Source organism: Mustelus asterias, chromosome 1, assembly GCF_964213995.1.
Source record: "Mustelus asterias chromosome 1, sMusAst1.hap1.1, whole genome shotgun sequence".
In the NCBI taxonomy this organism is placed as follows: domain Eukaryota; kingdom Metazoa; phylum Chordata; class Chondrichthyes; order Carcharhiniformes; family Triakidae; genus Mustelus; species Mustelus asterias.
The window spans coordinates 151,840,668-151,859,328 of NC_135801.1; the positions used below are offsets into that span (position 1 = coordinate 151,840,668).

Below are 18,661 nucleotides of genomic sequence, written 5' to 3' on the forward strand. Positions count from 1 at the left end.
TGCAGTGTTAATGCAAGCCTACTTGTGACTAATAAATAAACTTTATATCATGTGGAGTGAAACAAATTGATTGAAGACTATGATGGTGAGGTCCAGATGGATCATCCACTCAGCACTTATGGCTAAAGATGGTTGCAAATGCTTTAGCCTTACCTTTTGCACTGATGTGCTGAGCTCTTTCATCAATATCATAGAATCATACAGTACAGAAGAAGGCCATTCAGCCCATTGTGCCTGTTCCAGCTCTCTGAAAGAACTACCAGTTAATCCCACTATCCTGTTTTTTCCCACATCCCTTCAATGGGTTTGAAATAATTTCCATTTAGCAATGAATAAGGCGGCACGGTAGCACAGTGATTCGCACTGCTGCCTCACGGCTCCAGGGAATCCTGGCTTGGGTCACTGCCCATGTGGAGTTTGCACATTCTTCCCGTGTCTGCATGGGTTTCCTCCGGGTGCTCCGATTTCCTCCCACATTCCGAAAGACGTGCTGGTTAGGTGCATTGACACAAACAGGCGCCGGACTGTGGTGACCAGGAGAATTTCACAGTAATTTCACTGCAATGTTAATGTAAGCTTTACTTGTGACACTAATAAACTTTAAACTTAAACTTTGAATCTGCTGTCACCATTCTTCCAGACAATACATTCTAGGTGTATTACAACTGGAATTGCTATAACAACTCACAGGGTAAAAAAACAATTCTCATCTTACTATCTTAAATCTCTCATTACTGACGTTCTTGCCAACGAAAACGGTTTCTCTCTACCTACTCTATGAAAACTTCTCATAATTTTGAACACTTCTATTAATTAATGCACCTGATGTATTCTTCATGGTAACACCTCCACTAATCAGTCTATTTGCCAACCAATTAGCACTTTCTTCTCATCTAGTATAATTTGTTATTTTCCCTTAGTATTCTTGCAAAGTGCCTTGATGAGTACAAGATGAAAAGCTTGAACATGTCTCTTTTTCCAGTAATACTCAAGCTCTGTACTCCCAAATGACTAGTTAAACATTAATTTGACTGGAACTCAAATATTTATGTTAACAATTATCTTATTTCTATCCATTGCATTTGTTGGAAGCAACAATTGGTCTATAGTCCTTTCTTTGTTCATAAACCATTGATCATGATAATCCCATTTGCAAATTTCAGGGCTTTCAACACTATCAGCTCACAAACAGACCCTGCCGCTTGGCAGCTGATATTCTGTCCAAAGGCAATAGAGTAACTTTCTGCAAATATTAACGGTATTGGTCGTTGCAATCATCTCAATTAACACTGATTTCCAATACAATCCTATATTGTAAATAAAGGAGATAAGGAGAAAAACCAGACATTGAAATGTGACAATCTACGTTTCATCCAATGTAAATTCTATGCACAAAAGCATTCTAAATAACTTGTAGTCTCACAAGCTTAGAGTACGAAGTTTAAGTTTATTTGTTATTGTCACAAGTAGGCTTACATTAACAGTGCAATGAAATTACTGTGAAAATCCCCTAACCGTCACACTCCAGTGTGTGTTTGGTTACAATGAAGGTGAATTTACCATGGCCAATGCACCTAACCAGCACGCCTTTCGGACTGTGGGAGGAAACCGAGCTTTGCAGAATTTCCTGGTGTGGTCTCGTTAAGGTTCTGTACAGCTACAGTAAGACATCCTTGCTGCTGAAGCAGTCCTCCTCCAGTCCCCAAAGGGAAGGTTTGCTCTTCCCCTGCCACGCAGACACGGGAGAATGTGCAGACTCTGCACAGACAGTGACCTAGGCCGGGAATCAAGCCTGGGTCCCTAGTGCTGTGAGGCAGCAGTGCTAACCACTGTGCTGGTTGAAATTCCCTCAGTTATCTTTTATATAACTTATAGAAGCAATCACTGAACAAATAATTATGGCATTAAGATTGTTTCCTGAAATTATTATTTTCATCATTCATAATTACTATTTAACAGTAGGTGAAACTGGCACTTTGGTTTCAAGTTTAAATTTGCAATGGAAATGAAGTGAGCAATTCCCGGTGTGACTGGCGAACCGGGGGAATCTGGGGATGTGGAAGCCTGATCAATTTAAGCTTTGATAAAATCTTCCCAGAATGACACCTGATTCTAATCAGATCTATGACCAATTGGCAGGCAGACATTCAATAACAGGAGACCACAGCTGGGGTCATGTAGGCATTGTCCCTGGACACGTGATTTGGGAAGGGATTGATTCTAGGTTTAATCAGAGGTGTTTTTTGACCATGATTAGGACGTGCTTTCTGCCAATGATTAGAAAGGCAATCCAGAACCACAGGCAGGGTGGAGTGTTTTCTAATTGCGTTCATGTGGCTGGGAGGAGTCTGGGGCAAGGGAGGAACAAAACTTCCCTTGTGGGGACTAGAAGATTATTGCTTCAGCAGCAAGAATGTCTTACTGTAGCTGTACAGAACCTTGATGAGACCACACCAGGAACATTCTGTGCAGTTATGTTCTCTTTACTTAACAATGGATATAGTTGCCATTGACGATTCACCAGACTGATTCCGGGGTTGTCATATGAGGAGAGATTGGGTCAACTTAACCTCTATGCACTGGAGTTTAGAAGAATGAGAGGGAAACTAATTGAAACATTTAAAATTCTGACAGGGCTGGACAGACAGAATGCAGGGATGTTATTCCCTCTGGCGGTGGTGTCTAGAAAAAGGGCTCACAGTTTGAGAATATTTTGAATTTTTTTTTTTTGAAACCCTACGGTACAGAAAGAGGCCATTCGGCCCATCGAGTCTGCACCGACCACAATCCCACCCAGGCCCTACCCCCATATCCCTACATATTTTACCCACTAATCCCTCTAATCTACGCATCCCAGGACACTAAGGGGCAATTTTAGCATGGCCAATCAGCCTAACCCGCACATCTTTGGACTGTGGGAGGAAACCGGGAGCACCCGGAGGAAACCCACGCAATATATGGGATAGACCATTTAGGACTGAGATGAGGAGAAACCTCTTCATACAAAGGGTGGTGAACCTGTAGAATTCTCTACCACAGAAGGCTGTGGAAGCCAAATCATTGAATATATTTAAGAAAGAAATAGGTAGATTTCTACACTTTAAAGGTGTCAAGGGGTATGGCGAAAGCACTGGAGTATGGTGTTGAGATTGTGGATCAGCCATGATCACAATGAATGGTGGCACAAGTTCAAAGGGCCAAATGACCTACTCCTGCTCCTATTTTCTATGCTTATTATCCATAAAGCGACAGTGTCACTATAGGTGTGCCCCCACGGTGTGTTTCCCGGTGACGAGAGGGAGCCCGTCATTGGCCGGATCTTCTGATCCCGCTGCTGTCAATGGGATTTCCCATTGATTCCATACCCCACCACCGGGAAACCCATAGTGGGGTTTGCCATCAGCAGGGTTCACTGTCAAGAGGACCAGAAGATCACACTGGCAGGAAGAGGCAGAAAATCACCCCCTATACTTTTCAAACTTACATGCTGGGTCTCTTCTGGTCCATGATCTGGCTCCCAACGCGTTTAGCCTGCTTCTGCAAGCAGTTGCGTTATTGGGGTGGGCTGGGGTGGTTGGGGGGATGATGTCCAAAGATGTGCGGGTTAGGTTGATTGGCCAGGTTAAAAATTGCCCCTCAGAGTTCTGAGATGCGTAGGTTAGAGGGATTAGCGGGTAAATATGCGGGTGTAGGGCCTGGGTGGGATTGTGGTCGGTGCAGACTCGATGGGCCGAATGGCCTCCTTCTGCATTGTAGGGTTTCTATGATCTCTATGATCAGTGGGTAGGATGGTGGCAGGGTGGCTGGCGGTGACTTAAAATTGAGTGCTCTGTGAACAAGTTGTAGTGGCTTACCCTCATAGGGTTGTTGAAAGTCTGAGAAGCTCTTTCACTGAAGTTGAACTGATTGGGAATCTTTCGTTCCTGTCTTGGTCTTACTACATCCTTCTCTTCTTCCTCTTCAGCTGCCTACAAAATCACAAAGAAAATAAATGCATTTCAGCCATAGATTTATGCAATAGAATCATCTAATTAGGATTTAGATTAAAATCCAATGAACCTATTTTATTAGAAACAATTTCTAAAATAATGAAAAGTAATTAGTGCAGAGTACATAATACTGAGGAAGCGAAGCATTGTCAAAGAAGCAATTTTACCAATGAGATATTAAACCAAGACTATATCTGCATGCTGAAATGCATATTAACAATCCCAGACAGTATTCATAGACAGTAAAACTGTCGCAAATTGCCACGTCTGCAATACAGGTCACTTGCTTGAGACACATGGGCTCAGAGTCGTTAGTTTATTTTTCCCAGCCCCATGGAGACAAGGTTGGTTGGTGGGGCCAGGAAGAAAAGGGAAGAGCCATCTCAGGACGGTGCACTGCCACATTTCTGGCTGAGGGAAATTTCCCGGCACTGGGCTGAGAAAAGAGTTGGATACCCACCCCAAAGAGGCATTCTTCTTAAAATGTGCACTGCCCAGTCTCTCTGCCTTTTCTTAATTGCATTCAGCAAATTTCTTTGTTTGTTCTCTCTCCTCTGGATTTCATAATTTGTTACGTTTTCTGCCTGCTGTTCCTTTCCATTATCCTCCTGACACATAGTTCAAAGTTATTTAGCAAGTTGAGTTAGAATGTAACCGGTGACAATTTTGTATTGGATGTAATGTGACCAATGGTAACAAGCTGTAAGGGTCAGCTGACCCAGTAAACCATGGAACCAATTACAGGATGATGTGATGATCAGCTGACTCACTATAAATATGAACCTGTTAGGAATCGTGGGCAGCTTGGATTGGCCCAGGGTGAGGCCCCAAGTTTAGAGTAATGAAGTTTCTTTATTAAACCCTTTCTTTGATTTATAAGTTGGAGTAAATTTTGTTATATTTTTATTGTCTACATTTGAAGAGTTCCTTCTGAAGGAAACAAGTTGGCCTCTCTTTCCATAAAGTCCAAGTCTCGAATCCATACAAAACAAACCCCAAATCAAGCTCTTCACAAGTTGCCTTTTAAGTTGTATATTCAGTTTTTAAGTCAGCAACTGCCCCGATGGTTGGGGAGTCCTGAACTACGAGTCGTAGTTAGAGGACAAGGAATAAACCTTTTAGAACTGAGGTGAGGAAAAATTTCTTCACACAGAAGGTGGTGAATAAAGAACAAAGAACAAAGAACAATACAGCACAGGAACAGACCCTTCGGCCCTCCAAGCCCGTGCCACTCCCTGGTCCAAACTAGACCACTCTTTTGTATCCCTCCATTCCCACTCCGTTCATGTGGCTATCTAGATAAGTCTTAAACGTTCCCAGTGTGTCCGCCTCCACCACCTTGCCTGGCAGCGCATTCCAGGCCCCCACCACCCTCTGTGTAAAATATATCCTTCTGATATCTGTGTTAAACCTCCCCCCCTTCACCTTGAACCTATGACCCCTCGTGAACGTCACCACCGACCTGGGGAAAAGCTTCCCACCGTTCACCCTATCTATGCCTTTCATACTTTTATACACCTCTATTAAGTCTCCCCTCATCCTCCATCTTTCCAGGGAGATCAACCCCAGTTTACCCAATCTCTCCTCATAACTAAGCCCCTCCATACCAGGCAACATCCTGGTAAACCTCCTCTGTACTCTCTCCAAAGCCTCCACGTCCTTCTGGTAGTGTGGCGACCAGAACTGGACGCAGTATTCCAAATGCGGCCGAACCAACGTTCTATACATCTGCAACATCAGACCCCAACTTTTATACTCTATGCCCCGTCCTATAAAGGCAAGCATGCCATATGCCTTCTTCACCACCTTCTCCACCTGTGACATCACCTTCAAGGATCTGTGGACTTGTGTGGAATGTGTGGAATTCACAACCATAGAAAGTAATTGAGGTCAAAAGGTTGTGTGATTTCAAGAAGAAATTAGATTTGGCTGTTGGGATCAAGGCATATGGGGGAAGGCTGGATCAGGGTATTGAATTTGATGATCAGCCATGGCGGAAGGGTCAAATGGCCTACTCCTGCTTCTATTTTCTATGTATGTTTCTATGTATGTAACTGTCTCTTCTTACTAAATACTGTCTCTCCTATTTCTATCCTTGTTCTTAACTCTTTCATCTGCACTTTCCATCTGTAGATATTATGCTTCCTATATACTTGAGTTTGTGCACCTATTCTAGTTCTTTTCCTTCTATGAATAACAAATATATGTTGGTGAATTTCAGATATGCATATTTTTTACTTTGCTAATATTTGTTTTTATTCCAAAGTTTATACCGAATGTTACTAATCTATCAATTTTTAAAATCTTTCTTTTGTGCTTGTTATAAGTGTTTTTTCATCGGCAAAACTAACTGATGTTATCATTTATTGCTGCTGCTCTCCTCTTCCCCCCGCACCCCCAATCTTAACACCACCACCCTAAATCTTAATGCCAGATACAGTGTCTTCAAACACTCCTTTATCATTGTTTCTGCATTGACGTTGAAGAGGACTGATATTAAGAAGGCTTGGTAAGAGGCCATTGAAGGGCACTTGTTGAATTGGCTGTTACCGAACTAATTTTCTATCCATGCCAATATGTTACCCCCTTATATTTTCTGCAACAACGTTTGATGTGGCACCTTATCAATTGCCTTCTGAAAATCCAAGTGCAGAACATCTAATAGTTCCTCTTTATCCCCTTTCTCACAAACATGTTGACATGGCCTGATTATCCTGAATTCACCTATGTGTCCCATTATAACGTCTTGAATAATATCTTTCAACATTTTCCTATGACACATGTTAAGCTAATCAGCCTATAATTTCCTGCTTTCCGTCTCCCTCCCTTTTTGAATTAAGGAGTTACATTCACTATTTTCTAATCTAATGGAACCTTGCCCAAATCTAGGGAATTAAAATCAATGCATCAAGTACCTCAATAGCAATTTCTTTTAAATCCATCAGGACATGGAACTTGTCAGACTGCAGTTCCAACAATTTGCTAAGTACCACTTTTCTGGTGATTATAATTTTCCTGAGTTCCTCCCTCCCTTCCATTTCCTCATTTCCAACCATTTCTGGAATGTAACTTGTATCTGCTATACTGAAGATCCTGTTCAATTCATCTGCCATTTCCTTATTTTCTATTATTAATCCCCGAAGCTCGCTTTCTATAGGACTAATGCTCACTTTGTTAACACTTTTCTTTTTTCAATGTCTATAGAAAATCTTACTATTTGTCTTTATATTTCCATCTCGCTTTTTCTTGAACTCTAATTTTTCCCCCCTTATTAATATTTTGGTCATTCTTTACTGTTTTTTATATTCTGTCCAATCTTCTGATCCTCCACTCATCTTTGCAGAGTTATATGTTTTTTCTTTAAGTGTGATACTGTATTTAACTTTTTTACTTAACCATGGATGGTGGGTCATCCCTTGGAATTTTTCTTTCTCGTTGGAATGCATCTATTCTGTATATTCTGAAATATTCCCTTAAATGCCCAGTACTGCATCTCTACTAACTGATCCCTTACCAAACTTAAGTTGCCAGTTCACTGCCCTTATTTAAGTTAAATATTATTCTTGGGCACACTCTTCTCTCCCTCAAACAATGTAAAATCAATCATGTTATAGTCACTGCCACCTAGGGGTGCCTTCACAATGAGGTCATTAATTCATCCCATCTTGTTGCGCAATACCCAGTCAAGCATAGTCTGCTCTCTAATTGTTGCCAGAACATGCTGTTCTGAGAAACTATCCTGACAACATTCTATGAATTCCATATCTAGGTTACCTTTGCCCATCTTAATTAAAATCACATGATAATTGCTGTACCCTTCTGACAAGCTCCCATTATTTCTTCTTTGATATTAAAAAGCATTTAGATAGTTACATGGGTATGATGGGTATAGAGGGATATGGGCCAAATGCGGGCAATTGGGATTAGTTTAGGGTTTTTTTTAAAAAAAGGGTGGCATGGACAAGTTGGGCCGAAGGGCCTGTTTCCGTGCTGTAAACCTCTATGACTCTCTATCCCATTTTACTGCGTGGGTACTTTTAGGTGCCCTATATACTACTCTCACAAGTGCTTTTACCACTCCTCATCTGTATCCAAACCATTCTAAATCCTGGTTTTTTGAACTTAGGTCATCCTTCTCGATTGTGCAAATGTCATCTTTAATTCATAAGGCCACCCCTCCATGTTTTGCTAGCTTCCTGTCTTTCCAAAATGGCACATCCCCTTCAGGTCCCTATCTATGCCATCCTGCAGCCATGTCTGTGTAATAGCCATCAGATCTTGTTTATTTCAATTTTTATGATCAGTTAGTTTCACAAACAGCCATGTGATACCTGACTAGTCAATCTGTTTATTATGATGTTGGTTGAGGGATAAATATTGGCCAGGATATTGGGGAAAACTTCCCTCCACCCACTTCAAAATCAAAGAAATTTCCAGGAATTTCTATGTTTTAGTTCATTTTTCTTTTCACTTCATTTTTCTTAGACATCTGTTGCTGGAGAACACCAAGATCGCTAGCTCTTTGAACCCTTAGTATGTGTTTTAATGCCAATGAATGTGACGGATCATTATTATATCCATTGTTTGGATGTGTGCAAAGAGGTTGTTCAAATTATATGCTTGTACCTTTGCATCTGGGAGTTCTTCTTCTTCTGTATCCATTTTCTCTGCACTTTCGGAAGGAAGGATTTCAGTGGGTGTACCGACATCTTCAGCGTCGCCTTCTAGATAATACAATAGAAAATGGACTAAAGTTACCTTTCCCTTCTCTCAAATGCACGAAGAAAAGCAGCACAATGCTCAGCCTCAGTCTAGTCACATATAAATGTCAGTGAAGGCAAGAATTCAAACTCAAAATCTGCTGTATTTTCATAAATGACCTGGATGAGGAAGTGGAGGGATGGGTTGGTAAGTTTGCTGACGACACCAAGGTAGGTGGTGTTGTGGATAGTTTGGAGGGATGTCAGAAGTTGCAGCGAGACATAGATAGAATGCAAGACTGGGCGGAGAAGTGGCAGATGGACTTCAACCCGGATAAGTGTGTAGTGATCCATTTTGGCAGATCCAATGGGATGAAGCAGCAGTATAATATGAAGGGTACCATTCTTAGCAGTGTAGAGGATCAGAAGGACCTTGGGGTCCGGGTCCATAGGACTCTTAAATCGGCCTCGCAGGTGGAGGATGCGGTCAAGAAGGCGTACGGCGTACTAGCCTTCATTAATCGAGGGATTGAGTTTAGGAGTCGGGAGATAATGCTGCAGCTTTATAGGACCCTGGTTAGACCCCACTTGGAGTACTGCGCGCAGTTCTGGTCACCTCATTACAGGAAAGATGTTGAAGCCATTGAAAGGGTGCAGAGGAGATTTACAAGGATGTTGCCTGGATTGGGGGGCATGCCTTATGAGGATAGGTTGAGGGAGCTTGGTCTCTTCTCCCTGGAGAGACGAAGGATGAGAGGTGACCTGATAGAGGTTTACAAGATGTTGAGAGGTCTGGATAGGGTAGACTCTCAGAGGCTATTTCCAAGGGCTGAAATGGTTGCTACGAGAGGACACAGGTTTAAGGTGCTGGGGGGTAGGTACAGAGGAGATGTCAGGGGTAAGTTTTTCACTCAGAGGGTGGTGGGTGAGTGGAATCGGCTGACGTCGGTGGTGGTGGAGGCAAACTCGTTGGGGTCTTTTAAGAGACTTCTGGATGAGTACATGGGATTTAATGGGATTGAGGGCTATAGATAGGCCTAGAGGTATGGGATATGATCGGCGCAACTTGTGGGCCGAAGGGCCTGTTTGTGCTGTGGCTTTCTATGTTCTATGTTCTATAGATAACGTACAGCCCTACTACTTGTGCATGTATTTTTGAAATTATATTGATGCACGTATGTTTTTAATAGTAATGATTTAGTGGGATCACAAGGTGCTGGTTTGAATTTGAGGGTCCCCATATTGCATTTCTGAACTCAGTTTCATTGCAGTGGATTTACTGGATGACATGATGTGGAGATGCCGGCGTTGGACTGGGGCAAACACAGTAAGAAGTCTCACAACACCAGGTTAAAGTCCAACAGTTTTACTTGGTAGAAAAAGTCACTAGCTTTCAGAGCGCTGCCCCTTCGTCAGGTGGAGTGGGAGTTCTATTCACAAACTACGATCTTGGGTTCATGTCACACTATCTGTAATCCCCCACGAATTGCCTGGGCTTGCAAAATCTCACTAACTGTCCTGTCTGGAGACAATACACATCTCTTTAACCTGTGCTGAACCCTCTCTCCACTCACATTGTCTGTACCTTTAAGACTTCATTACCTGTAAAGACTCACATTCCAAACATTATTTTGTAAATTGAGTTTGTGTCTTTATATGCCCTGTTTGTGAACAGAACTCCCACTCACCTGACGAAGGGGCAGCGCTCCGAAAGCTAGTGGCTTTTGCTACCAAATAAACCTGTTGGACTTTAACCTGGTGTTGTGGGACTTCTTACTGTGTTTACTGGAAGAGCCATAATGGGATTTTTCACACCACCCAACAGCTGGTGCAGAGTTGAAACAGCAGAAACCTGGGTGTAGATTCATCCACCTACACAGGAGTGAGAAGGGAATTGAGCAAAATGAAAGAAAATAACTTAAAATACATACTATGGTTTGGAACTCAATGGTCATGGGCCTATAAATTTGATCGCATCTGAAAATAGGTGTGCTGGAGGGGTATAAATAAATTTGAATGCATCTGTAAGTGCTGTCACAGCAGCAGATAATATCTGTTGCCTGTTAATTATCATCACAGCAGGGTGCAGCCTGTACTGCCCATGTTATTCTTGTGTCCATCTGGAGATCTGGATCTCAAACAACTCAAAGAATCAAGGCATATGGGGAAAGGGCAGGGAACTGGAGTAGAAGCCCAAGATCAGTCGTTATTTGGAGGTGGCACAGTGGCACAGTGGTTAGCACTGTTGCCTCACAATGCCAGGGACCTGGGTTTGATTCCCGGCTTGGGTCACTGTCTGTGTGGAGTTTGCACGCTCCCCTTGTGTCTGCGTGGGTTTCCTCCGGGTGCTCTGGTTTCCTCCCAATTCTGAAAGACGTGCTGGTTCGGTGTATTGACCGAACAGGCGCAGAACTGTGGTGACTAGGGGAATTTCTCATAACTTCATTGCAGTGTTAATGTAAGCCTTGTGACTAATAAATAAACTTTACTTTATTTAATTGTGGAGCAGGATTGAAGGGCAATATGTGTTCGTGTGTTCACTCGAGTAGCCCCTTAAAGGCAACTAGTTCCCTTTTTACTATGGCTGCACTCACCAGGTAAACAATTGAAAACCAGCTGCTAGGCATGCATTTCATATCACCTGATTTTCTGAGACATTAAGGTTCTGGTGCGGACAGTGAAGTAGGAATGGAGGTATTGAGCGTAATTTGATTATGGAGGTTAGAGAATGAACAGAGTAACTGTACGAGCTGTGTCCTTTGTAGCTGCCGCCTCCCCATTCCTGGTTGTAGCTGCATCCCCATGAGTCTTACTGCTGTAGCCACCGCCTCCTTGCCCATCTCCTTAGCCGCCACCTCTCAAACTTTTTCTCAGCGTGGTCCACCTGGATCTACCGCCCTTCGAGGAATTTACCATTCATTGCCTCCAGTGCATCCTTAGTGTCCTCCACTTTATCCCTGGCATCCTCCACTTTCTAATGAAGCCAAAACCACAGGACGCCATGGCTATGGCTCTCGGCAGCACAGCTCTTGGAGAGATGACTATTCCTGGGGCCAAGGAGGCAGCAGCTATGGAGGACGCTGCGCCTACAATCAGTGATATTGAGTTTTGGTCGTGTCCTAAGATCCAACCTCCTCCCTTTCAGCTACATGTACTTTCTCATTTTATTATTGGGGAGCGATAGAAATCGGTTAATTTCCCAGCCTTGTGTTTCCCAGCTAGATTACAATTAACCTCTTTGTCCCCATCCATGTAGCAAAGCAGGAGGCTGGTGGCTGCTGATCCATCCAGGGTGAATAATACTGGTTTTTAAGAAAAATCTTTTTTTAATCGGCCCAGATCCATTCTGTAAAAACAGGACTTGCCTGTATTGGATCTGGAATTGAAAGTTAGTCTCAGTAATGTTGACCAGGAAGCTATCATTGATTGTTGTAAAAACCCAACTGGTTCACCAATCTCCTTTCGGGAAGAAAATCTGCCACCCTTATCTGATCTGGCCTACTGATTCCAGATCCACAGCAATGTGGTTGATTCTTAACTGCTCTCTGAAATGGCCTACTAAGCCACTCAGAACAAGGGCAATTAGGGATGGGCAACAAACGTTGTCCTCTCTGACAATGCCCAAATCCCATGAAGGAATAAATTATATCGCAGATGCACAATTATAGCTGGAAATGTCCACACATTTCCTGCACACAATGCTGGATGCAAAGGAGGTTGTTTCAAATTTGACAACAAGCAAATTGTTCTCAAATTTCTAGACCATAAAATCTAACTTTGCACTAACAAGAACAATCGCAGCAAAAATGCCAAATTACTAATTTCTCTCCAACATCAACCACCGATGGTGAAGTCGTCTTGTCAGGGCCTGTGATTGAATAGGTGATGCCACTGAGCCATTGCCCAGTTTTGCCATTTAGCCAATATTGCTAATTTAAGAATAAATTAAACCAGATCAAATCATTGGTTCCGCTAAAAATTACTTTGAATCTGTGAATGGTGTTAGATCTTGTCATTGTTGTTTCCTTTAAACAAATTCACGATTGAATAAAAAGGGCATTAGCTGCTAAGAACTAGAAAAATATTCAATTTTTCCATTAATGTTGCCGTTTAAGTCATTGTACAAAATCCGCTCAGATCCTCTCCCCCTCCTGTCTCCACATGTAATAAACCTGTCTGCCTCTCCTCCTTGTTAAATTGGGATTTGTTTAATTGTTGGATGCTTCAACCAAATCCACATACATAGCACTAGATGGCAGTCACATCTCTAAGTTCTCCGCTGCCTTGTAAAAGTAAATTTGACGCTCCAAAACTCTCAATAAGGAGCTGTCACTCAAAGGGAGAAAGCACAGTTTGAAGATAGAACTACAAAGCAAAAGCTTTAGTTATCCAACAGGCTTTTCTCTTAGAGTTCAGTACCCTGCTTAGCATACAGGCACACTGATTTCACACTATAATCATGTCCCCTTGTTCTCAATGAGTCATTCTGCATGAAGAATATTGACCTATCAATATATATATATATGTATATAATATTCATAATCCTGGCTATACAGATCATTTTAACAGTGTAGATTATTTTTTTGTCCCTTAGAAATTGTTTCCAAATAAAATAGTCACTTCAGTCTGTCACCCGAGTTAGTTTATTTAACAAACTGTGTTGTCTTTACTGTCCTTTTCTAAACCATTTCCAATCTTTTAGCAATTTGTGTATTAAGGTAAACTGGGTACACTACCCCAAATGATGAAAAGGAACTCTATTCATTCCTACACACCAAAAAAGAAGACATCAGAGAAAACAACACCAGAAGGCAGTAATAATTAATACCTGAATAATGGAAGACGCAAGTGCTAAGTGCAATACAATGAAGAATTGTTGTCCATTTTATGATATCGACATGAGCCTACTAAGTACTGGGTTGGAACTGCTGGAACTCATTAATTTAAGATCCTTAGTATAAGCAAAAGATAAACTTTCATCTGTGTAGTAATTCAGCCAATTGCCAATTTCCCTTCACCAACACCCTTTATTGTGCACTGATGGAAAAGGCCGCTCCTACAACTTACAGTCAGGTAGTCTTTACCTTGGGACCTACAACACCGGTGCAGATAAAGTTACAGACCTAAAACTCTGCTGGCTGCTTCCCAATAGGTGAGCCTCTGCTCGCTCAATAAGGCAGCTCGTACCCAACGAAGGCCACAGGTAGATCTATTGATGGTCCCCTGTGACCTTTGTGGTCATCGTAACAATCTGATTACTATGGCATGATCATTAGCTAAAAAGACTCAATGCCAAACCACTCCACTGCACAGACCTCAAAGCCAGAAATTTTGAGGTTTTCTTTGGTGTTCAACCAAAAAAAAATCAAATACCTTCAGGAAACTTCCCTCTAGATTGCTGACGCTTTGCTTCATCTGAATCCTTGTGCAATAAGTTTCCATCCCGTGAAAAATGAATGGCCATCTGGCTAATCATTTGGACTTGTTTGTAAGCTCTTTCCTTTAATATATAAAAAAATGGTGAGTTAAGAATTTATCTTAATTGGTGAAATAAAAGACAAAGATGAATAATGCCTTTATGAACAAATTGTCACAAAATCAAAAATGCATTTATAAAGCAGGCATTTATGATTTTTCACTGTGAAAATTAAACAGTAGAACTTTCAGGAAAAACAGATACACTTATTATGTAAAATATGCCACTATTAACAAAATCACAATTACAGAAATAGAAAAAATACAACAGTCTAGTCTTAAGCAACATTTTCAAAACTCAGATGTAAAGAGAAAAAAAATCTAAATAGTCAACTCTTGACTGGATGTATGATCTAAAATCACTTTCCCATCATTCAGCCTTTAGCCGACTGAGGAAAAGAGTATTTGAGAACCAGAATCTCAAACCTAACGTTAAGGTAATGGTTTAACAAGCAACAGATCTCTGCACTCTTATATGCTTTAGAGACTTGGACTATAGTATAAGGGTCTGACACATATAGGATTAATATGGGAATAAGTACAGTGCTGCCCACACAGTGAGGTAAGAGAACGTATGACCCACAACTAGGGGTCAGTCTAGTGTTGGACAGAGCCCTGTGCACAAGCAATCATGGTGACAGCAACTAGTCTGATCCCTTTACTGTATATCACTTTACTGTAGTATTTGTAGTTAATAACTACATACAGTTAATCTACCTATGACAACAAAAACATCATTAACAACTGCCAAACAGTAACCAACACCCTACATGACGGCAGCAAATGGAAAAACCCAAAACCGTAGCTAATAAATACATACAGTTAATCTACTTATGACTACAAAAACATCATTAAGAATTAAAGAATGGTAACCAACACCCTACAAACATGGCGGCAGCAAATGGAAAAACTCAAAACCTCACAAAATTGCAGAGAGGAAAACTAAAATCCTGCAAGACTAAAGAAAAATTTGAAGAAGCATTCTATTCTGAAGAAAAGCATGAAAAGCAGACATGCAGAGGAAAATTGACAGGGAAAAGCTCCAAAGAAAAGCTTGAAAGCTGAGGGCAGATATTTAAAATTCCTCACTGCAGCAGAAAACTCCATTGGATTTCTTGGAAGTCCAGCATGCTGGACCAGAGTGCAGAGTCAGCAGACCTAGCAAGGATGAGCTAGAACATTTAAATTCCAGGATAAAATAAGTCCTCAGAATTTTTTTAATAGTTCAGTGATAAGAAATGGCTGTTTAAAAACTCAATTGGAAAAACCACATTCCCAAGTCGGCACCTTAACATGTGCTCGTTCCCGAAAGGAAAAGAAAAATAATTAATTTGGAAGAATCGCAACTAAAGAATCAGCTTTAAAGATCAGCAAAGGTGAGGATTAGACACCTGTGACCCTAAAGCAAAAGGCTGAAACAGAGAAGTCGGCAAGCAGTTGATCCAAACACCATTGTTTAAATGTTTTCAAGGCAGAGGGCAGGTAAACCCTTTGTCTTCAAACAAATGGGGGTGCGATTGTGAATTTCAACAATTTCTTCAAGCTGAACTTACACTTTAGAATTTTAGAAATCCAATGTTCCAGGTCAGTTTTGCACTTATCCAAGGCCCAGATCAGTTGCATAACTGGGAAACTTGAGGAAAAAAATTCCATAGATACATGATTGCTTTCAGATCTGAATAAAAACACACTGCTTTATTTGGTATGCCCAATACCAAACAATATTATTGCTAGGCAAGTATTAAAATCATTGGATGTTTATTTGAACCGAAGAAGTAACAAAATATTCAAATAAGCTAAATTTAATAAATGCGTCCACCAACCAGGAGAAATTGTCAATTCATTCATTTTTTAATTCATTTTACGGGATATGGGCTAGGCCAGCATTTATTGTCCATCCCTAGTTGCCCTTCAGTAGGTGGTGGTGAGCTGCCTTCTTAAACTGCTGCAATCCCTGAAGTGTTGATACTCCAACAGTACTGATAGGGAGGGAATTCCAGGATCAAAATGTTGTCTGATTTCAATAAGAAATTAGATATAGCTCTAAGGGCTAAAGGGATCAAGGGATATGAGGGGAGGGGGGGTGGGGGGGGGGGGGGGGGGGGGAGAAATCAGGATAGTGAATTTGATGATCAGCCAAGATCAAAATTAATGGCGGAGCAGGCACAAAGGGTCAGATGGCCTATTCCTGCCTCTAGTTTCTACGTTTCTATATATTTCTATTTTGACGCAGTGACAGTGGAGCAGCAGCGATACATTTCCAAGTTAGGATGGTGAGTGACTTGAAGGGGAACCTCCAGGTGGTTCCCAGGTATCTGTTACTCTTGTCCTTGTAGATGGTAGTGGTGTGGATTTGGAAGGTACTGCTGAAGGAACCTTGGTGAGTTCCTGCAGCACATCTTGTAGATGGAACTCAAGGCTGCCACTGTTGGGTAGCAAACAAGCAGACCACTTTGTCCTGGATGTTGTCAAGCTTCTTGCGTGTTGTTGGATCTGCACTCATCCATACAAGTGGAGAATAAAGTTTATTTATTCGTTAGAAGTAGTCTTACATTAACACTGCAATGAAGTTACTGTGAAAATCCCTCGTCGCCACACTCTGGCACCTGTTCAGGTACATTGAGGGAGAATTTAGCATAGTCAATTCACCTAACCAGCACGCCTTTGGGCTGTGGGAGGAAACCAGAGCACCTGGAGGAAACCCACGCAGACACGGGGAGAAAGTGCAAACTCCACACAGACAGTGGACCAAGCCGGGAATTGAACCCGGGTCCCTGGCACTGTAAGGCAGCAGTGCTAACCACTGTGGCTACTGTGCCGCTATTCTATACACTCCTGACTCGTGCCTTGTAGATGGTGGACAGCCTTTGGAAGTCAGCAGGTGAGTTACTCGCCACAAGATTCCTAGCTCTGGCAGCCACAATGTTTATATGGCAAGTTCAGTTCAGTTTCTGGTCAATGATAATCTCTGGGATGTTGATAGTGGGGGATTCAGCACTGAATGTCAAGGGGTGACGGTTAGATCCTGTCTTGTTGGAGATGATCATTGCCTGGCACTTGTGTGGCACAAATATTACTTGTTATTTGTCAGCCCAAGCCTGGATATTGTCCAGGTCTTGCTGCATTTGGACATGGACTGCTTCAATATCTGAGGAGTTTCAAATGGTGCTGAACATTATGCAGTCATCAGTGGACAACCCCACTTCTGACCCTAAGATGGAAGGAAGGTTATTGCTGAAGAATTTGAAGATGGTTAGACCTAGGACACTACACTATGGAACTCACACAGAGATGTCCTGAAGCTGAGATTATTGATCTTCAACCACCAAAACCATTTCCTTTGTGCCAGGTATGACTCCAACCAGCAGACGTTTTTCCCTGATTCCCATTGACTCCCACTGATTGAATACAGGAATTGAGTTGTCTTGTTGAAGTTGCACAAGACATTGGTAAGGCTACACTTGGAATACTGTGTACATTTCTAGTCACCCTATTATAGAAAGGATATTATTAAACAAAAAGAATGCAGAAAAGATTTACTAGGATGCTACCGGGACTTGATGGTTTGAGTTATAAGGAGAGGCTGGATAGACTGGGATTTTTTTTCCCCCTGGAGCTTAAGAGACTTAGGGGTGATCTTATAGAGGTCTATAAAATAATGAGGGGCATAGATCAGCTAGATAGTCAACATATTTTCCCAAGGGTAGGGGAGGTAGGGCATAGGTTTAAGGTGAGAAGGGAGAGATACAAAAGGGTCCAGAGGGGCAATATTTTCACACAAAGGGTGGCGAGTGTCTGGAACAAGCTACCAGAGGTAGTAGTAGAGGCGGGTACAATTTTGTCTTTTAAAAAGCGTTTAGACAGTTACATGGGTCAGATGGTGTAGAGGGATATGGGCCAAACATGGGCAAATGGGATTAGCTTAGGGATTTAAAAAAGGGGGCAGCATGGACAAGTTGGGCGACGGGCCTGTTTCCATGCTGTAAAGATTCTAGTTTTGCTCTTGCTCTTTGAAGCCAAACTCAGTCAAATGCTGCCTTGGTGTCAAAGACAGTCATTCTCACCACAGCTCCGGCATTCAGCTCTTTTGTCCATATTTGAACCAAGGCTGTAATGAGATTAGGAGCTGAGTGACCCTGGCAGAACCCCAAACTGATGATGTACTGTCAGGCATGCTGCAAGCAAAGGAAAATCTAACCCTTGATTAACTAAGTTGTTGGGCAGTCTGAACGTTGTGTGCAGCCCTGGTTCCTTCTAAGAGAAGAAAGTAAACAATGGCACAAAGGAAACCCCATAGTTCATTTAGTTAAATGGCCCAGAAACAGGAAAACTCCAGCCCAAGAGAAAAAATTACCCGAACTAACCAGTCTAATGACTATGCCAGTGCATCGGAGCAAAGCATCCCTGCGAGATGAATATCCTGCAATTTTCAGCTCAATGCTTTCAATGTGACAAAATTGGGCACTTTATCATACTGTGCAAGACATCTAAACATCT

The 18,661-nt window shown here is 41.9% G+C and overlaps 1 protein-coding gene across 1 annotated transcript in view; it reads right to left on the reverse strand.

Annotated features, from left to right (window-relative positions):
- The window catches only part of dnai1.2 (dynein, axonemal, intermediate chain 1, paralog 2), a 208,152-nt gene that overhangs the window by 174,125 nt on the left and 15,366 nt on the right, over positions 1-18,661 (reverse strand). Inside the window, exons 4-6 of the mRNA XM_078242014.1 lie at positions 14,063-14,189; positions 8,616-8,713; positions 3,855-3,968 (exon numbers count right to left, since the gene is read on the reverse strand). Coding sequence (XP_078098140.1) covers positions 3,855-3,968; positions 8,616-8,713; positions 14,063-14,189 — 339 coding nt within the window. The remainder of the gene's footprint in view (positions 1-3,854; positions 3,969-8,615; positions 8,714-14,062; positions 14,190-18,661) is intronic.